Source organism: Salmo trutta, chromosome 17 (genome assembly GCF_901001165.1).
Source record: "Salmo trutta chromosome 17, fSalTru1.1, whole genome shotgun sequence".
Lineage (NCBI taxonomy): Eukaryota > Metazoa > Chordata > Actinopteri > Salmoniformes > Salmonidae > Salmo > Salmo trutta.
The window spans coordinates 40449117-40470946 of record NC_042973.1 but is presented as its reverse complement, the minus strand read 5'-3'; the positions used below and the strand labels follow the sequence as shown (position 1 = coordinate 40470946).

Below are 21830 nucleotides of genomic sequence, written 5' to 3'. Positions count from 1 at the left end.
CAACCTTCAGTGCTCAAGTGCACAGATGAAAAATCCTACAGCGCAATGACACTCTGCTGCCAAAAGGATTTCCTTCAGGGAGCTACGTGTAAGTAAGGTCCACTGCTGACTGTTGAGGTCTTGGCTTTACATTCACATTCAGCACCCGAATGCAAGAAGATGACCAATGTCCTGGTATGACTCGTAACTCCCAACATAACACTTGCTCTCTCAATTCAATTCGATTCAAGGGGCTTTATTGGAATGGGAAACATATGTCAACATTGCCAAAGCAAGTGAAATAAATAATAAACAAAAGTGAAATAAATCATAAAAAAATGAACAGTAAACATTACACTCACAAAAGTTCCAAAATAATAAAGACATTTCAAATACAATGGTGTAACGATGTGCAAATAGTTAAAGTACAAAAGGAAAAATAAAGAAATATGGGTTGTATTTACAATGGTGTTTGTTCTTCACTGGTTGCCCTTCTCTCTCTCTCTCTCTTCTCTCTCTCTCTGTGAATGACCATTAGCAGTGTGAACTGTGGACAACCTGCACTTAGGCAGAGCTCTGCTAAATCAATGCTTGGAAGAAAGAGAGGACCAACATACTGATTTCATCAACTGTGACATCAGGACAAAAAAAAATTATAGAAAAAGGCCTGGGTTGACATTGACGTATCTGTATGTCCTGTGATGAATTTTAAAATGCCAAACATGACAATTCCATAAGGTGTTGGCAATAGAACACAAACAGACTGGAATCCGGGCTAGGGCAGTACAGTATATTGATTGTAAACGCCACTGCCATGATGGTTCTGGGTGGCAAACATATAATAACATTTGAATTTGATGTCATCCCAATACAATCTAGTCACTGTACTTTATGGTCAATTATTTTATTTTTATATGACAGCATGAAATTACAACTACATTAAAACATGATGACATTACACAATCAAACCAAACAATTAGGTAGAATGTTGGAATTAGAATGTTTGGTTGATAAGAGCCAGTGCTAATTGAAACCCATTGCCATGGAGATACTAAATTATAAAAATACATTTACCTTTGAATATAAGGACATCGCAATTGAATACAACATGTTTTGAATGTAAAATGCCTGGTTGGAACTCAGTTTTGGTGGCAATGTCACGCCCTAACCATAGAGAGCCCTCTGGGTTCTCTATGCTGTATAGGTCAGAGCGTGACTAGGGGGGTTTCTAGCGTTTGTATTTCTATGTTGGTGGTTTGTATGGTTCCCAATTACAGGCAGCTGGTAATCATTACCTCTAATTGGGAATCATATTTAGGTAGCCCTTTTCCCCACCTGCGTTTGTGGGATATTGTTTGTGTTAGTGTTTTATTGCGCAACGGCATCCACGTTATGGTTATTGTTTTTGTAGTTTCACTGTGAAATAAAGTATGTGGAACTCAACTCACGCTGCGCCTTGGTCCGCTCATTACGACGAACGTGACAGGCAACTTGTTTATTTATTTTTTTATTTCACCTTTATTTAACCAGGTAGGCAAGTTGAGAACAAGTTCTCATTTACAACTGCGACCTGGCCAAGATAAAGCAAAGCAGTTCGACACATATAACAACACAGAGTTACACATGGATTAAAACACACATACAGTCAATAATACAGTACAAAAATAAGTATATATACAATGTGAGCAAATTAAGTGAGATAAGGGAGGTAAAGGCAATAAATAGGCTATGGTGGCGAAGTAAATACAATATAGCAATTAAAACACTGGAATGGTAGATTTGACAGTAGAAGAGTGTGCAAAGTAGAAATACTAGGGTGCAAAGGAGCAAAATTAAAAATAAAAAAAAATACAGTAGGGGAAGAGGTAGTTGTTTGGGCTAAATTAAAGATGGGCTATGTACAGGTGCAGTGATCTGTGAGCTGCTCTGACAGCTGGTGCTTAAAGCTAGTGAGGGAGATAAGTGTTTCCAGTTTCAGAGATTTTTGTAGTTTGTTTCAGTCATTGGCAGCAGAGAACTGGAAGGAGAGGCGGCCAAAGGAGGAATTGGCTTTGGGGGTGACAAGTGAAATATACCTGCTGGAATGCGTGCTACGGGTGGGTGCAGCTATGGTGACCAGCGAGCAGAGATAAGGCGGGACTTTACCTAGCAGGGTCTTGCAGATGACCTGGAGCCAGTGGGTTTGGCAACGAGTATGAAGTGAGGGCCAGCCAACGAGAGCGTACAGGTCGCAGTGGTGGGTAGTATATGGGGCTTTGGTGACAAAACGGATGGCACTGTGATAGACTGCATCCAATTTGTTGAGTAGGGTGTTGGAGGCTATTTTGTAAATGAAATCGCCAAAGTCGAGGATCGGTAAGATGGTCAGTTTTACGAGGGTATGTTTGGCAGCAGAAATAGAAAGCCAATTCTAGATTTAACTTTGGATTGGAGATGTTTTATGTGAGTCTGGAAGGAGAGTTTATAGTCTAACCAGATACCTAGGTATTTGTAGTTGTCCACATATTCTAAGTCAGAACCGTCCAGAGTAGTGATGCTGGACGGGCGGGCAGGTGCAGGCAGCGATCGGTTGAAGAGCATGCATTTAGTTTTACTTGTATTTAAGAGCAGTTATAGGCCACGGAAGGAGAGTTGTATGGCATTGAAGTTCGTCTGGAGGTTAGTTAACACAGTGTCCAAAGAAGGGCCAGAAGAAAACAGAATGGTGTCGTCTGTGTAGAGGTGGATCAGAGAATCACCAGCAGCAAGAGCGATATCATTGATATATACAGAGAAGAGAGTCGGCCCAAGAATTGAACCCTGTGTGTGTGTAATAACATTTTGCCAGCCGGTGAGCGCCTACAAGCTACTGATGCAGACCTTTGGAACATCTACAATTTAAGAAGTCTAATAAATCCATGTAATATAGCCTACACCTTCACAATAAATCCATTATTTATTTTAAACAGGTCAAAAGAAACATGATATGAAGAAAATGTAGTCTATTTCAGAAGAACAGAATAACATCCTCTGAGTTGTCCTTATGTTAGGTCCTGATCTGGCTATGCCTTATGGCTGTGGGCTACACTAGTTCATTTAGCAGACAAGATTTGCTTAGAATTCCGTGGTATTATTTTATATTATTTTATAGTATGAAGAATACAATTGAACAGAGCTGAATAAAATAGAAAGGAGATTTTCTCCAAACTATTTGAGGGAGTGCGCACATGCAGCTATTTTGTGTTGAGCGGTTAACAAAGTAACAGGTCCTCCTATATCCTTAATTTAGAGGTATTTATGCAACTTTAGTTGTGATACAAACGTTGGGCTATATGTTTTGATTTTTAATACATTCTAAGGCTGCATGATGCGACTCTAATGATAATTTGAAAGGCATGAGCTCTGCTTTGTTTTTTTTTGCACAGGAGGCACACAATCAGTCTCTCATTCAACATTTGACAAGCACTTGATAATACCTAAAATTTCCCAGCAGCATCCCCTTTGTGTGGCCGTAATGCCCCTTAAAAAAAATCCATGACTTTTGTGGACAGTGGCCGTTGTGCCCTTGGGCTGAATATATTAATTATAATTCCCTTCTCCAGGCTGCGTGCTCCGAAGCCCCTCTCACTCGCATGGTTCTCTCAGATAGTTACATTTTTATTAGCCAATTCCCATCATGTGATCAGGTCTTTCCCAATTCGGAGGTGAATTTGGAAGATACGGGAAGAACTGTCCACATTTACTTTTCATCAGCCAACAAGATGAGTAGGCTTAATGAACAGCAAAAGCACTAGCCTATGTCAATCTACTACCCCCCATAGTACAAAAGTTGACCTATTATATTCTGTGTGAGAAATAAATATTCCAAACATAGTCTGGGACAGTTGTGGGATGCGATCGATCCCAAATTAATACAACCACTAGCATCCCCAAAACTTTTTTTAAGCAATGAGGCTGACACAACAAATCAAAACGTGTAGCTTAAAATGGTGATAAACTATTAGGGTATTTCTTCACATTATAAGCGCAGCAATAAACACACGGCAGTGCGAATGTTCCAAAATTCAATCAATTAGCGGGAAAACACCATTCTCAAAAGTGACCGCAAATGTGATTATGCATGTAATGCTTTTATTATTATAAAGGTGCATTTTATGGTGAAAATGATGTTCCCCAAACTTGAAACTCACATACTACGTATGTTTGCCAGTTAGGCTCTACACCCATTGTAAAGTGGATTAATGTGCTTAATTTTAAGAAGTTATTTGGCCACTTTAGTTGTGATACAAACCTTATCAAAACATATAGGCATATAGGCTAGGCTACATAAGGTGTGCGACTATGAAGTCACAAAAAAAATGCATTCGCTGTTTCTTGCCTTACTGCACACAAGCTGGGCATTATTCATATATATATATCGTTCACAAGTGATAGGCTAATATTGTCACCCCTGAGACTGTTGATTTAATATTGCCTTTACATATACCAAATAATATATGTGTGAAATTTGTTTTGATTTAGAATGGTCCATTATCATGCACCTGTCTCGAAAAAAATACATGTCATCTATGCACTTAAACGCTGTTCCCGTGGTTCATTTTCATGCCAGCCAGATAGGCTATACTCCTGTTGTAAAGAGAAGCAATGTGCTTAGTATTAGGAAAGTAGGCCTAGCCTATAGAAAGATGATGGGATTCTCCTCTTTTTAATAGAAGCCATCACTCTTTTTTTTCACGCAATTGCATAGCCTATAGAAATGTTGCGCAACAAGAGCTCATGGGCTCTCATTAATTCTTTATTAGATTTGCGATCACATTTCCATTGATGTGAGAGTGATTAGAAGGCCAATAGAGTGCTGAGTACCAGGCAGGTTTGGTAGACTATTAATGACCATCAAAAGCATCAGAGCTTGGAGAAGCCTAATTACCGTGACTAAATGGTCACATGGAATTTGACTGCCCTAGTGGCAACAACCCTAAGACTAGCTGTGCTCTGCTATCCAAAATAATCAATTTGAGAGAATCGACCGGTATGTACCATGGAGGGGACAGGGACACTAGTACCTTCTTCACGTGGAGGTCTCACCCCCACAGAAGCCCACCTCAACCCCACTGAGCCCACTCTCTCAGGCCTTTGCTACAGTTCATTACTCACACAGTAGGAGCCCCTTTCTACCTAACTGACTATCCTACACTATTAAATCTGTCAATGTCTAAAAAAAAACCTAATATTTTCATGACTTAATGTTTTCCAGCCTGCTGCCGCTACCTGGCGTGATGCCCCGCTGCAGGTGGCGGCCCAGTCACACTCTGAGGTCTCCAGTTGTGAGAAGTACTGGGAGTGCCAGTGCAGACAGGAGCTGGTTGTAATAGTACTGGGAGTGCCAGTGCAGACAGGAGCTGGTTGTAATAGTACTGGGAGTGCCAGTGCAGACAGGAGCTGGTTGTAATAGTATTGGGAGTGCCAGTGCAGACAGGACCTGGTTGTGATAGTACTGGGAGTGCCAGTGCAGACAGGAGCTGGTTGTGATAGTACTGGGAGTGCCAGTGCAGACAGGAACTGGTTGTAATAGTACTGGGAGTGCCAGTGCAGACAGGAGCTGGTTGTGATAGTACTGGGAGTGCCAGTGCAGACAGGAACTGGTTGTAATAGTACTGGGAGTGCCAGTGCAGACAGGAGCTGGTTGTGATAGTACTGGGAGTGTCAGTGCAGACAGGAGCTGGTTGTAATAGTACTGGGAGTGCCAGTGTAGACAGCTAGCTGGTTGTGATAGTACTGGGAGTGCCAGTGCAGACAGGAGCTGGTTGTGATAGTACTGGGAGTGCCAGTGCAGACAGGAGCTGGTTGTGATAGTACTGGGAGTGCCAGTGCAGACAGGAGCTGGTTGTAATAGTACTGGGAGTGCCAGTGCAGACAGGAGCTGGTTGTAATAGTACTGGGAGTGCCAGTGCAGACAGGAGCTGGTTGTGATAGTACTGGGAGTGCCAGTGCAGACAGCTAGCTGGTTGTGATAGTACTGGGAGTGCCAGTGCAGACAGGAGCTGGTTGTCATAGTACTGGGAGTGCCAGTGCAGACAGGAGCTGGTTGTAATAGTACTGGGAGTGCCAGTGCAGACAGGAGCTGGTTGTCATAGTACTGGGAGTGCCAGTGCAGACAGGAGCTGGTTGTCATAGTACTGGGAGTGCCAGTGCAGACAGGAGCTGGTTGTCATAGTACTGGGAGTGCCAGTGCAGACAGGAGCTGGTTGTCATAGTACTGGGAGTGCCAGTGCAGACAGGAGCTGGTTGTCATAGTACTGGGAGTGCCAGTGCAGACAGCTAGCTGGGATCCAGTACTACTACATCCATGTGGCCTTTGACTTCCTGACTCTCTTTTTTGGTGGTGGAAAAAGCAATCACTGAGGTCATCATTTTGAATTTTTTTCCTGAGGTACTTTTCACCTAGTAGTTGTATCTATAGATTTCCATATGAAAATAGCTTGTGTGCTGAGTGTAGGATATCCTCAGCTGTCCGCTATTGACATTTCCAAGAATAGGAGGCCATTGCTGTTTAATGTACAGAATTACATGATCAATTTCTCGTCAGAGGAGGATTTACCTAACTTTACCTCATTTTATCAATGATTGACAGATGATTCTCTGTGTTATTGTTGAATCATGTCAGAGACGAAGGCCCGTTCTGTGGGCACTTTGACAGACTGCCATTTCAAATACACTAATGTGGATTTAACACAAAAGAAATAAGACAGTACTAAGAAAGAGGAGAATCAATACCTCTTAAATGGACATTAAATACCATTGGAAAAACACTGTACCTGGGATATGCAAATTGGCTATGCTGCAGCTTAGCTACATTTAAACTAATCTGAGATGTTATCATCTGTCTTTCTTCTCTCCTCTCTCTTTTCCTCCCCCTCTCGCTCTCTGACAGTCTGATAGCTAGTCTGCTGACATTTCTGCTTTTCTCCATGATTCATTTGGCAGATTGAACTTTGCAAATACTGTATGCTTTTACAGTCATCCGGTCTATTTACAAGATAAACATCCTGCGCTAATATTATCTTTGGAAACAAGCTCGAGACGCATCCTTTGCCGCCGCAGATGCATCACTGTATTTGTAGTGTCAACAGAGCTGAATGAGCCCCGGAGTGAACCCATCAATACTCCATGTACAGAGCTCTGCTGATGTGGCTTAGCGCTCTGTACGCTGGGGACTGGGACTCCATTCTGATCCAGAAGAGAATTGGATCAGTGTTCATTTTGATGATGTGTTGACGCTGGACACACAGGGTGCTTTGGGTCTCTCATTGTGTCATATGCAATAACAACCTTGGCAAAACGTCGACCGAACGTCTGAAAGAGACTGCATTAGAGCCTTTCTGCATGTGTTCTTCGAAATGACATGGCTCTATATATCCACACTGACTAGACTAGAGGCTGCCGCACTTCTGGACATCACAGATCGTTTCTCGGTTAAGTCAGCTGAAATTCGCTTGGGACAAGCATTCAACCACACTCTGAGACTGAACGGTGTGTCTCTTCAAATTAAGGGCCCACTCATTCACCACCAAAAATGGCAGAATGACTACAGTATTTTGAAATGACAGGGGAAGAGATACAGTACTGTGTATGGGCCTAAGATCATTATACAAGAGCTCACTATTCTCAAGTGGAAAAGGTTTTCACAAAAACATATACAGTGCCTTCGGAAAGTATTCAGACCCCTTGACCTTTTCTACATTTTGTTACAGCCTTATTCTAAAATGGATTAAATAAATAAAACAGAAATACCTTATTTACATAAGTATTCAGACCCTTTGCTATGGCACTCGAAATTGAGCTCAGGTGCATCCTGTTTCCATTGATCATTTTTGAGATGTTTCTACAACTTGATTGGAGTCCACCTGTGGTAAATTCAATTGATTGGACATGATTTGGAAAGGCACACACCTGTCTATACAAGGTCCCAAAGTTGACAGTGCATGTCCATAGAGCTCAGAGACAGGATTGTGTCGAGGCTACCAAAACATTTCTGCAGCATTGAAGGTTCCCAAGAACACAGTGGCCTCCATCATTCTTAAATGGAAGAAGTTCAGAACCACCAAGACTCTTCCTAGAGCTGGCCGCCCGGCCAAACTGAGCAATCGGGGGAGAAGGGCCTTGGTCAGGGAGGTGACCAAGAACCCGATGGTCACTCTGACAGAGCTCCAGAGTTCCTCTGTGAAGATGGGAGAACCTTCCAGAAGGACAACCATCTCTGCAGCACTCCACCAATCAGGCCTTTACGGTAGAGTGGCCAGACGGAAGCCACTCCCCAGTAAAAGGCATATGACGGCCCACTTGGAGTTTGCCAAAAGGCACCTAAAGACTCTCAGACCATGAGAAACAAGATTCTCTGGTCTGATGAAACCAAGATTGAACTCTTTGGTCTGAATGCCAAGCATCACGTCTGGAGGAAACCTGGCACCATCCCTACGGTAGGGACTGGGAGACTAGTCAGGATCGAGGCAAAGGTGAATGGAGCAAAGTAGAGAGAGATCCTTGATGAAAAACCGCTCCAGAGTGCTCAGGACCTCAGACTGGGGCAAAGGTTCACCTTCCAACAGGACAACAACCCTAAGCACACAGCCAAGACAATGCAGGAGTGGCTTCAGGACAAGTCACTGAATATCCTTGAGTGACCCAGCCAGAGCCCAAACTTGAACCTGATCGAACATCTCTGGAGAGACCTGAAAATAGCTCTGCAGCAACGCTTCCCAACCAACCTGACAGACCTTGAGAGGATCTGCAGAGAAGAATGGGAGGAACTCCCCAAATACAGGTGTGCCAAGCTTGTAGCGTGATACCCAAGAAGACTTGAGACTGTAATTGCTGCCAAAGGTGCTTCAACAAAGTACTAAATAAAGGGTCTGAATACTTATGTAAATGTGATATAGTTTTTTAAAATAATAATCAAACATTTTTAAAAACCTGTTTTTGATTTGTCATTATGGGGTATTGTGTGTAGATTGACAAGGGATTATTATTTATTTGTTAAATACATTTTAGAATAAGACTGTAACGTAACAAAGTCTGAATACTTTCCGAAGGCACTAAAATAATATAGAACCGTAAAATGTCAAATGTTGATCCCTTTTTTCATGAGCTGAAATAAAAGATCTCAGAAAATGTACATACGCACAAAAAGATTATCTTTCTCAAATTTTGTTCACAAGTTTGTTTACATCCCTGTAGTGAGCATTTCTCCTTTGCCAAGATAATCCATCCACCTGACAGGTGTGGCATATCAAGAAACTGATTAAACAGCATGTTCATTACACAGGTGCACCTTGTGCTAGGGACAATAAAAGGCCACTCTAAAATGTGCACAACACAACACAATGCCACAGATGTCTCATGTTTTGAGGGAGTGTGCAATTGTTATGCTGACTGCAGGAATGTCCACTTGAGCGTTTTTTAGAGAATTAGCAGTAAGTCCAAACAGCCTCACAACCGCAGACCACGTGTAACCACGCCAGTCCAGGACCTCCACATCCGGCTTCTTCACCTTCGGGGTCGTCTGAGACCAGCCACCCGGACAGCCGATGAAACTGGGTTTGCACAACTGAAGAATTTCTGCACAAACTGTCAGAAACCATCTCAGGGAAGCTCATCTGCGTGCTTGCCGACCTCACTAGGGTCTTGACCTGACTGCAGTTCAGCGTCGTAACCGACTTCAGTGGGCAAATGCTCACTTTCGATGGCCAATGGCACACTGGAGCAGTGTGCTCTTCACGGATGAATCCCAGTTTCAGCTGTACCGGGCAGATGGCAGACAGCGTGTATGGCGTCGTGTGGGCGAGGGGTTTGCTGATGTCAACGTTATGAACAGAGTGCACTATGGTGGAGGTGGGGTTATTGTATGAGCAGGAATAAGCTATGGACAACAAACACAATTGCATTTTATCAATGGCAATTTGAATGCACATCACCTCATGTTTCAGCACGATAATTCCTGGCCCCAAATCTGTACACAATTCCTGGAAGCTGAAAATGTCCCAGTTCTTCATGCTCTTCATGCTCACCAGACATGTCAACCATTAAGCATGTTTGGAAAGCTCTGAATCGACGTGTACGACAGTGTGTTCCAGTTCCCGCCAATATCCAGCAACTTCGCACAGCCATTGAAGAGGAGTGGGACAATACTCCACAATTAACAGCCTGATCAACTCAAAGGAGATGTGTCACACTGCATGAGGCAAATGGTGGTCACACCAGATACTGACTGATGCATATCTGTATTCCTAGTCATGTGAAATCCATAGATTTTTTCCTAATTAATTAATTTAAATTGACTGGTCCTGTGTGGCTCAGTTGGTAGAGCATGGTGCTTGCAATGCCAGGGTTGTGGGTTCGATTTCCATGGGAGACCAGTATGAAAATGTATGCACTGGAAGTTGCCCTGGAAAAGAGTATCTGCTAAATGTAAAATATTTCCTTATATGAACTGTAACTCAGTAAAATCTTTGAAAATGTTGCGTTCATATGTTTGTTCAGTGTATTAATTTGACGAGGTTTGTTGCTTAAGAAAAACATTCTCATTTACAGCAGGGACCTGGGGAACAGTTGCAGTACTTCTTCACATACAGTACAGTATACACTTCAATAGATTTAATGAACACTGGTCACTTTAATAATGTTTACATACTCTTTCACCCACTTTATACGTACACTCAGTGGTCAGTTTATTTATTAGGTACACCCATCTAGTACTGGGTAGGACCCCCTTTGCCTCCAGAACAGCTTGAATTCTTCAGGCCATGGAAACATTGCTCATTTGGTATTGAGGGATCTAGTGTGCCAGGAAAACATTTCTCACACCATTATACCACCGCCACAAGCCTGTACCGTTGACACCAGGCAGGATGGGGCCATGGACTCATGCTTCTTACGCCAAATCCTGACTCTGCCAACAGCATGACGCAACAGGAACCTTGACTCAAGGCAAGGTTTTTTCGGTGTGGTCGTCTGCTGCAATAGCCCATCCGTGACAAGAACCGACGAGATGTGCGTTCCGAGATGCTATTCTTCACACTCCTGTTTGTAGCGCGCCTGTTAGCTTGCACGATTCTTGCCATTCTCCTTCGACCTCTCATCAACGAGCTGTTTTCGTCCACAGGACTACCGCTGACTGGATGTTTTTTGTTTGTTGCACAATTCTCTAGACACTCTCATGCGTGAAAAGCCCAGGAGGCCAGCCGTTTCTGAGATACCAGAACTGGCACCTGGCACCGCCGGTCAAACGATGCTCAACGTCGCTTAGGTCACTCGTTTTGCTCATTTGAACGTTCAATTGAAAGGTAACTGAATGCCTCGATGCCTGTCTGCCTGCTTTATATAGCAAGCCACAGCCATGTGAATCACTGTCTGTAGGAGCGAACCATTTTCATGAACGAGGTGGCCAATGAGGTAATACAGTGAAGGGAAAAAGTATTTGCCCTTTCTGTTTTTTATATCTTTGCATATTTTTATACATAATGTTATCAGATTTTCAACCAAAACCTAATATTATATAAAGGGAACCTGAGTTGACAAATGACCAAAAAATGTATTCTTATTTTATTTATTTAATTAAGAAAGTTATGCAACACCCAATTCCCCTGTGTGAAAAAGTAATTGCCCCCTTACACTCAATAACTGGTTGTGCCACCTTTAGCTGCAATGACTGCAACCAAATGTTTCCTGTAGTTGTTGGTCAGTCTCTCACATCTCTGTGGAAGAAATTAAGCCCACTCTTGCATGCAAAACTGTTTTAACTCAGCAACATTTGTGGGTTTTTAAGCATGAAATGCTCGTTTCAAGTCCTGCCACATCTCAATTGGGATTAGATCTGGACTTTGACTAGGCCATTCCAAAACTTCAAATGTGATGCTTTTTTAGCCATTTTCATGTAGACTTGATTGTGTGTTTTGGATCATTGTCTTGCTGCATGACCCAGCCGCACTTCAGCTTCAGCTCACAGACGGATGGCCTGACATTCTCCTGTAGAATTCTCTGATACAGAGCAGAATTCATGGTTCCTTCTATGCATCAAGTCGTCCAGGTCCTGATGCAGCAAAGCATTGCAAACCATCACACTAGCACCACCATGCTTGACCGTTGGTCTAAGGTTCTTACTGTGGAATGCAGTGTTTGGTTTTCGCCAGGCATAATGGGACCCATGTCGTCTGTGAGCTGAAGCACAGCTGGGTCATGCAGCAAGACAATAATCCAAAACATACAATGAATTCTACATGAAAATGGTTAAAAAGCAACACAAGTTTTGGAATGGCCTAGTCAAAGTCCAGACCTAATCCCAATTGAGATGTTGTGGCAGGACTTGAAACGAGCAGTTCAAGCCTGAATACCCACAAATGTCGCTGAGTTAAAGCAGTTCTGCATGCAAGAGTGGCCCAAAATTCCTCCACAGCGATGTGAGAGACTGATCAACAACTACAGGAAGCATTTGGTTGCAGTCATTGCAGCTAAAGTTGGCACTGGCCACTGAGTGTATATGCTGTATTCTAGTCATGGCTCATCCTATATCACTTCTGGATTATGTGTGTTTATTTTAAAAATATATATTTCTAGGTATTACTGCACTGTTGGATCTGGAAACACAAGCATTTCTCTGTAAACTTGTGTACGCGACCAATAAGCTTTGATTTGATACCTACATGTAACGCCCTGGCCATAGAGAGGGGTTTTTTGTTCTTTATTTTGGTTAGGTAAGGGTGTTACATTGGGTGGGCGTTCTATGTTCCTTTCTCTATGTTTTTGTATTTCTTTGTTTTGGGCCGTGTGTGGCTCCCAATCAGGCACAGCTGAAGCTCGTTGTTGCTGATTGGGAGTCACACATAAGGAGCATGTTTTTCCTTTGGGTTTTGTGGGTAATTGTTTCTGTTTAGAGTAATTTCCAACAGGACTGTTCTGCTGTCGTGTATTTGTTATTTTTGTAGTGTTCTCTTCATTGTAATTAAAATTGTAATGATGAACACATCCTCTGCTGCACCTTGGTCTAAATCTGACGATGACCGTTATACTACATCTAGGTCTCTTTTCCAAAATATATAATACAATATAAAATACACATTAAACACAAAATATATACACATTAGAATTCAAAAACACTTACAACAGATGGGGAAAGAAGACATGGGGAAAGAAGACAGATGTTTCATAGTGATCCTGAAAGCATATGTGTATCTCCTTAAATTGTTTGAATAATGGATCGATTTTGAATACTCGGACATTGACTTCGTTATCAGGACTTCTGTAGTACATCTTGAAAGGCAAATCATATTTTCATGGATGCTTCATGTGTAATTCCTCTGCTGGGGTAAAGTGAGACCTGAGTGGGCTAACTCTAACATGCTAACTCTAACCCCCCCCCCACACATAAACACAACATATGTAAAAGGTAGTGTAAATACCCAATCTAAGTCTAAGTGTACTCACTGAGTTCTGAGATGCTGCCTACGCGTGTGGCTAGCAGGCACTGCTCGATGGAGCGTAGCTCCGACTGACTGTAGGCGTGGCCCTCCCCACTCTTCCCTGACCGCTGCTGGTCCCGATGCAGAGTCAGGCTCTCTGGTAGGCTTAGCACACCTGGAGGAGGGAGAGAGGGAAAGGAAGGGGGGGGGAGAGAGAGAGAGAGAGAGAGAGAGAGAGAGAGAGAGAGAGAGAGAGAGAGAGAGAGAGAGAGAGAGAGAGAGAGAGAGAGAGAGAGAGAGAGAGAGAGAGAGAGAGAGAGAGAGAGAGAGAGAGAGAGAGAGAGAACAAGAGTAGGATGAAAGGGAAGAAGAGGAAGGAGGAAAGAGACAGGTGGTTAAGAACAGACAAATGCGTAAAAACAGTAGACAGTCTCATGATGGATCCATACTTTTTGGATCACAAAATGTAAAATAAGCTAAAAGTAGAAAATTACAATAATCCCATGCAGGAAGAATAATACAGCACAAGTGGGTACTTTTTTGATTGAGGAGAAGTGACTTTTCCATTGCAGGAAAGCCTAATGTTCATTAAATATGTCAGTTTGTACTGCACTGCAACAGGTGAACGGTTTGGCCCAAAGCTCATGGTCAGCCATCTTTGTGAAGGGGACATTGAGGAGTGCATATCTTGTACTGTATTGTGTTTCTGTCTACGCAAGCAGTCACTGTGTGAGGAACAACACCTGGCAGTCTCTGTCGATGAGCTAGGGTGTAATTGTTTGTTGTTTACAACTCGAGGCATTGGAGCAGGGAGGGGATAGACTTCATCCCCTCAGTTTCAGAAATGTCCCATTTGACTGCCTGCTTAGAGATTAAAAAATAATGTTATAAGATGATTTGTTACGATGCGGGATGGTGCCTGCTTTGATTTGTTACCAAATTTATGTCCAAACATTTGCTATTATGTCGCTGATTCATCCCCAGTTTAAAGGCGCCAATTAGGACACAGGGGTTTACTTTCTTCCTATTTTCTTACTTTGATAATATGCTGTACATGTCAGAGCTCTGTATTATTTTGAGTTGATTAATTGTACGCCAGTTGGATTTGGAATGCCATCGCATTTATTACGGCTACTGTGATGTATTTTAGAGAGATAATGTCTCCTCTCTAGTTAAGTGAGTTGGTATGACCCAATCCAGGTGAGACGGTTACCAACTGGCATTTATGGCTGTCTGTTTCAGGAAGGGGGTAGACTGCCGCTGATAGTTGTCTCCCTGTCTCCGTCCGCCATTTTATATACAAGATGCTTGTTGTGAGGCATTCCTAAGTGCAGCTCAGCGGTAAATAGCTGTAATATAATGTATAGAGTGTTTGCTAAACAGTTTAATAATCTAGCTTTTCTTGTTTTTGTGGATCCAGTCTGGATATTCATGTCGGCTTCCATCATGGCCGTGAGACACCTTACTTTATCACGATTCCACACCTGCTTATTGTGTTCGTTATTAAGATTTTGAACCATCAGGTGGCCATGTTAAATTATAGTTCCTCATTTAAAATACGTCTATTTAGCTCTGCAGATATCAGGGTATGTGCTTATATTTCTATGATGTAACTATCCCTCTTCGGTTTGGCTCAGATGGAGTGTTCTACCTAAACTAATATCGTGGAGGCAGTTTCATCATGGCTGCTGCCACAAAGCACATTAGTCATTCTCTCCTGCTCAGGGGGATGATGAGGCAGATTGCTTTCCGTCCCATTTCAGACTTCCACATTTTATATTTTTCCACAGCAGCGCAATGCTGCTACTGCTTCCCCCCACTCACCACTCACACCTGCAGTGTGTCAAATAAAAAAATGGCTGTAACCAATGGCTCTATTCTCCCCAGACAGAGGGGAAAGCAGCTTTGGTTCAAACACTTCCTCATTCTCAATATGCAGCTAATTGAATTGACTTGCTGCCTAGCCCTGCAGTATACAGTACACTAGTCATCAGTCTCCAAGGAATAAACAGGCTTTAAGGGAATTTAGTAATCCTCCTCTGACCCATTGGACATGATTAGACTAATGTGTTACACATATTAAATTATCTGAGGCCTCTGTTTTGAGTCCAAACATTTCTTATTTTTTTGCTTTTCTCCTTCAGGGTCGCAATGGTCAGAATATTGAACTGATGAAACTCAGTCACTATGGAGATGGAGGGCCGTGACGCAGGTAGAACAGGTGTTGTGTGATGCCGACCCACAGTGTCATCTAGAACGCTCAGTGTCCGTGACCCCTCCCATTGTACACCTCAGTCAGGTACACTACCTTGGACCACGTACAAACACATGTCCGTCTAACAAAGGACACTAGACCCAGTCATCTGCTATGTTAGGATAGGGTCAGATGTCTGATACAGCACCAACCAAACCTAACTTTACAGTACCAACCAATGCCTTGGGGAAAGACCCTTACAGGTAGCCTGGTCCCAGATCTGTTTGTGCAAATCATGACAATGACTGTAGGTGTTGGCAATAGAGCACAACCAGATCTGGGACCAGGCTACCTTACAGTACACCAATGGCAAAGAAACAACCAAATTTCCTTCAACAACCACCTGGGCATATCATGGATTTCTCTAAAACACCTTCTTTAATATCGTTCTAGATGACAACGTGGCCCCTTTAACTGCAGTGTGTGCGATGCTCCAAGTAATCCAGCTTTAAGCACTTAAAGCAGTGTGGGGCTGTCCTGGCATCTCTCCCCAAGCCCGCGCCCTCGCCTGCCAGCACTTTCACACCATTATATACAGTACCTAGCTAAATGGGGATCTCAGGGAGAGCTGCTAGGTTACCACATGTTCCTCCACCTTTTACGTGCAGTGATTTATCAAAACAACAATCATTTGTGTGGGGAGAGTAACAACAGCCACATTTTTTTGGGGGTAAGCTTCTAGTATCGTGTCCTAAAACCTAGAAACGGCACGCCAAGAGGACTCAGGGGGATGCTATGAGTTCCAAAAACACTAAAGCGTAGGGGCTTCTCGAGTGGGGCAGCGGTCTAAGGCACTGCATCGCAGTGCTAGATGTGTTACTACAGACCCAGGTTAATTCCTGGGCTGTGCCACAGTTGGCCGTGGCCAGGAGTCCCATAGGACAGTGCACAATTGGCCCAGTGTTGTTAGGGGAGGGTTTGGCCATGGGGACTTTACTTGGCTCATTGTGCCCTAGCAACTCCTTGTGGTGGGCCGGGTGCCTGCAGGCTGACCCCGGTCGCCAGTTGAACGGCGTTTCCTCCGACACATTGATTAAGCTGGTTAGGCGGGTCATGTTTCGGAGGGGTCATGTTTCGGAGGACTCATGACTTCGCCTCTCCCGAGCCCTTTGGGGAGTTGCAGCGATGAGACAAGATTGAAATTGGGGAAAAAAATTGGGGTTTGTTTTTTATCCAATAAATTACTGGGAGGTTATACATATGGAGTGTGCGACTCTCTTTGTTTTTGGAGAAAAAGGGGGGTAAAATACAATATATATATATATATATAAATAAATAAAAACACTGAAGTGTCACCTTGATTCCCCATAACCTTTATTTAACTAGGCAAGTCATAAGCTTGGCTGTGCTGGCTGGCACCCTCTTCCCAGAGGACCACAACATGCAGGACATGACCTGAACATCCACTTAGCCCATGGGTGTCCAGCCTGTGCCAGACCTGAGACTGGAGGGAAGAAGAGAAGGAGAGAAAAGGGCCAGACATACTGATGAGCGAGTTAAGACTCCTTCCTGTTCTCTCTCGGCTCCCTCTGTCTCTCTCCATCCCTTGGCCGTCCTTCAGTCAGACCAACACAGTTCTGCTGGAGCTGGACAGGCTTTACTCAGAAGATCATTGAAAAGTCAGGATTACCAAGGGGCTCTAGAGAGTTGTTTACTGTGAAACTTGCCCAGAGTAAAGACCTGTATCAATGTCCTGAAACAAAAAATGTGGTTTCCTCTGTTGTTGAGCCTGTACTTTTCCAATGTCCTCAAAATGTATTAATTGATTTATATGTAGGAGTGTTTGCTTGAAAAACACCTTGCAAATGTGCAAATTAGCTTTTGGCAGTAACTTCCCTGACGTTACTATGACGCAGGGTGCAGAATCATGCAGTGATGGTGCAGCACCAGCTGACAGTGAATTGCAGGCTGCTCACAGGCTTGGCTGTGGCAAGGTGACTCACTGCATTCTAATGCAAACCAGTGAAGCAACAGCCCGCAGGGAAGAACTGCTCGAGTTCTTACACACACACCAGCCACAACCACAATACAGTACCCACTTTCTCTCTCTCTGTGCGTGACAAAAAGCCAAGCCAGCACTCCTCTCCTGATGATGTCCCTGTCACTGTGCTGTAGATTAAACCTGGTAATATTCAGCCATCAGAGAGCAGATGATTAACTTGTATTGTCTGAAGTTGTTGTTTTACAAATGACAGAGGAATCTGTTTTGCAATGACAGAGGACCCTCTGACATTTGGTGGCAGCAGTGGGATCCAGTAAACGCAGGGTATCACCTGTCCAGCCATTGTGTGTTACAAATGCATTTGAAAAATACATTTCAGCCTTTGCATCTATTTGCCTTTAACTACACTCTTAGAAAAAAAGGTTCCCAAAAGGGTTCTTCGGCTGTCCTCATAGGAGAACCATTTTTGGTTTGGGTTCTACCCTTTTGGGTTTCATCTAGAACCCTCTGTGGAAAGGGTTCTACCTGGAACCAAAAAAGTTGTACCTGGAACCAAAAAGGGTTCTTCAAAGGGTTTAAAAAAAAATATATAATAATAATATATATATATATTTTTAAACCCTTTGAAGAACCCTTTTTTAAATATATATATATATATTTCAGTTAAGAACAAATTGTTATTTACAATGACGGGCCTACCCCGGCCAAAACCAGACGACGCTGGGCCAATTGTGCTCCGCACTATGGCACTCCCAATCACAGCCGGATGTGATACAGCCTGGAATCAAACCAGGGACTGTAGTGACACATCTTGCACAGAGATGCAGTGCCTTAGACCGCTGCCCCACTTGGGAGCTATGGTGGCAGCTGAAAAACCCTTTTAGGTACTAGATAGCACCATTTTTCTAACAGTGTACCTGTGCCAAGTGACTGTTATTGCTATTCAAATTATCCACATGTGTGAGCAACTGAGTCATGAGGTTAATGCATGAGAGAGAGAGAGAGAGAGAGAGAGAGAGAGAGAGAGAGAGAGAGAGAGAGAGAGAAAGAGGGAGAGAGAGAGAGATCCTCCAGGCAAGCCACTTTACTGAAGGATGAATACATTTATGTATACAGGAGCCCCCCATCTCTCTATGATGAATGCTCAGTACTCAATAATAGGGTTGTTTTAAAGTGGACAGTCTCATACAGCCTCATAGAAAAGATCTGGGACATTAAAAGCAATGATTTGGAACACTGAGTCTGTTCTACTGCAGCTGGGAGTACATGGTAGTTACAGTAACTTTTAAATGTAAAAAAAAACATTACTGTTTACTTTGCCGATGTCACTGAAACATTGACTATGAACTCATTGCTGAAGTAATCAATGTTATGAGCACACATCCATCTGAGCTACTAGATAGGCTTAATAGAAGAAAAACAACAACCAAAATGTGGGGAGAAAAGCGGGAACAGAGCACGGTTACTACAGTAGGCTGAGGTGCACCACTGCAGTATGCAGTCTCACTATCCCCATCATTTGAAGAAGTAATATCACATGCCAATGCGGTCATAACTGTCCTAGCTGTGTTGTCTATCTCTACCGCCCCCTGTCTGTAGGGCTGAATGCCTAGCATGCAGGGGCAGGGACAGGCCCTTCCTCTCTGACTTTCCCAGACTTGACTGTTGGAGTTGTGACTTCGATGTGGCTTTACCCTGCACTTAAATCTATTTTAGAGGGATGCACGGAGCCTGGTTCTTCCCCAGAAAACTCTGCAGGTCCATGGGACTAGTTTCCCTAGGTTTCTCCACAGAGCAGGGACGACACTGAAATAGAGAACTCTCTGTCTGCTAAGTCACTCTGTCCTCTGTGTACTGTGCACAAGGTTGCAGGGGATTTTGAAGATGAATAATGTAACTTGTAATAATGTGAATTGTTCATGTGACTTAAACAAAATAAAAAGAGATAGTGAGCGAGAGAGAGAAAGAGAGTGAGCGAAAGAGAAATGTCTATATGTAAAAGCACACGAACAAAGAAGAATAAGGTTGAGAGAGAGAAAGACAGAGAAAAGAGAGAAAGAGACAGAGAGAGAGTATTTCCTATTCTACCTTTACATCTTTGCAGATTCAGGGCCCTATAAAACCCGTGACGCTGAGAACAAGGACGAAATCACGGAATCCAGACATTAAAACGTAATTCAACAATATTCAAAAATGTTTTGAACTTAGTAGGAAATCTACTAAACGTATTGAATTTAATATTATTAAAAAATTATACTAATAATAATAATTTGCCCAAGATTATGATAAGACATTAACAAAATGGATAAGTGTTTTCCTTAAACTTCAAACTTTCTGAAGAGGCAATGGCGCAGGAATGGCGCAGGAATGGCCCTGTCTGTGTATGCACGTTTGTCTACCACTTTCTGTAGACGTTAGCGATGATGCTAATGTGATGACTGGTAGATGGAAAGGCTTTCCCAAAAATAATCTCAATTAAATGTTACCTACAAAGTAATCTATGCCTACAGTACCTGGCAGAATGATATCATGATTATTTGCATCAATCCAGTGGTGATTTGTTTAGCCAACTCTGCAATCACGTGTGCTACAGAAACACCTCTAACCAAGCAAGTCTCTTCAAGGGTATATACACCCAAAAATATACATTTCGTAGAGTTTTTACTCAGACCTCAAAAGTAGTTTTCTGATGTGGTTTAATCATTGTTGTGGACATACAACATCCAATTTTGTTGTTTTTCTATTAGAAATGTGTGACTCAAATCGTGAAAAAACCCCAGAGAAAACTGAATTCAGGAAAAAACTAAACGTAATCAGGCAAAAAATGTAACATATTTTATATGGCCCTACAGATTGTACTGTATCAAGTATGTGGACACCTGCTCATCGAACACCTCATTCCAAAATCATGGGCATTAATATGGAGTTGGTCCCCCCTTTGCTGCTATAACAGCCTCCGCTCTTCTGGGAAGGATTTCCACTAGATTGGAAATGGAACATTGCTGCAGGGATTTGCTTCCATTCACCCACGAGCATTAGTGAGGTCGGCACTGATGTTGGGCGATTAGGCCTGGCTCGCAGTTGGCGTTCCAATTCATCCCAAAGGTATTTGATGGGGTTGAGGTCAGGGCTCTGTTCAGGCCAGTCAAGTTCTTTCACACCGATCTTGACAAACCATTTCTGTATGGACCTTGCTTTGTGCACGGGGGCATTGTCGTGCTGAAACAGGAAAGGGCAGACCATTATTCCTCCTCCAGTTGGCACTATGCATTCATCTGTTGGACTGCCAGATGGTGAAGCGTGACACATCACTCCAGAGAACGCGTTTCCACTGCTCCAGAGTCCAATGGTGGCGAGCTTCACACCACTCCAGCCGACACATGGCATTGCGTATGGTGACCTTAGGTTTGTGACGTTGCTTCCAGAGGCAGTTTGGAACTCGGTAGTGAGTGTTGCAAACGAGGACAGACAATTTTTACACGCTACGTGCTCGTAGACGTTTCCACTTCACAATAACAGCACTTACAGTTGACAGGGGCAGCTCGAGCAGGGCAGAAATTTGATGAACTGACTTGTTGGAAAGGTAGTATCCTATGACTGTGCCACGTTGAAAGTCACTGAGCTCTTCAGTAAGGCCATTTCTACTGCCAATGGTCGTCTATGGATATGGCTGCGTGCTTGATTTTATACACCTGTCAGCAACGGGTGTGGCTGAAATAGCCAAATCCACTAATTTGAAGGGGTGTCCACATACATGTATATATATAGTGTATGTCTGTAAGGGGTTAACCCTGATACTGCACGTGGTCTCCAGTGGGATATGGAGCTGGCCCACTCTGGGCTCTGACATCGCCCTGCCAGAACAGATGGTGGCCATATGTATACAGAGAGGGATCAGACATGATGGAGCTAGCCTGAGAAACAGTGATGTAGACAGTAAGAGAGGTGGGAAAACAGAACATACAGTGCTGTAGATGACAGCTTTATTCTCTGTCATGCGTTGATATTTTGTAGTGGTAGAAATACAGCTGTGAATGAAATGTCTAGAGTTGGATCTGAGTTAGACGCGAGGAGAGGAGAGGGACACATGCCTGGGATGACTGTACAAGTGCTGGAGTATGGTCTTCGCCTGAGATACCCAGCAACCACAGTACGGTCTATGACGGCCACCGACCACAAATCTTTAATGGGTTAGTACTGTACCAGCCACAGGAATGTGTTGGGA

General features: G+C 43.2%; 1 protein-coding gene across 2 annotated transcripts in view; it reads right to left on the bottom strand.

Annotated features, from left to right (window-relative positions):
- LOC115152190 (ankyrin repeat and BTB/POZ domain-containing protein BTBD11-B) overlaps window positions 1–21830 on the bottom strand; it is a 137098-nt gene that overhangs the window by 39074 nt on the left and 76194 nt on the right. For both annotated transcript variants that reach the window (XM_029696772.1, XM_029696771.1), the window contains exon 2: window positions 13435–13584. In XM_029696772.1, coding sequence (XP_029552632.1) covers window positions 13435–13584 — 150 coding nt within the window. The remainder of the gene's footprint in view (window positions 1–13434; window positions 13585–21830) is intronic.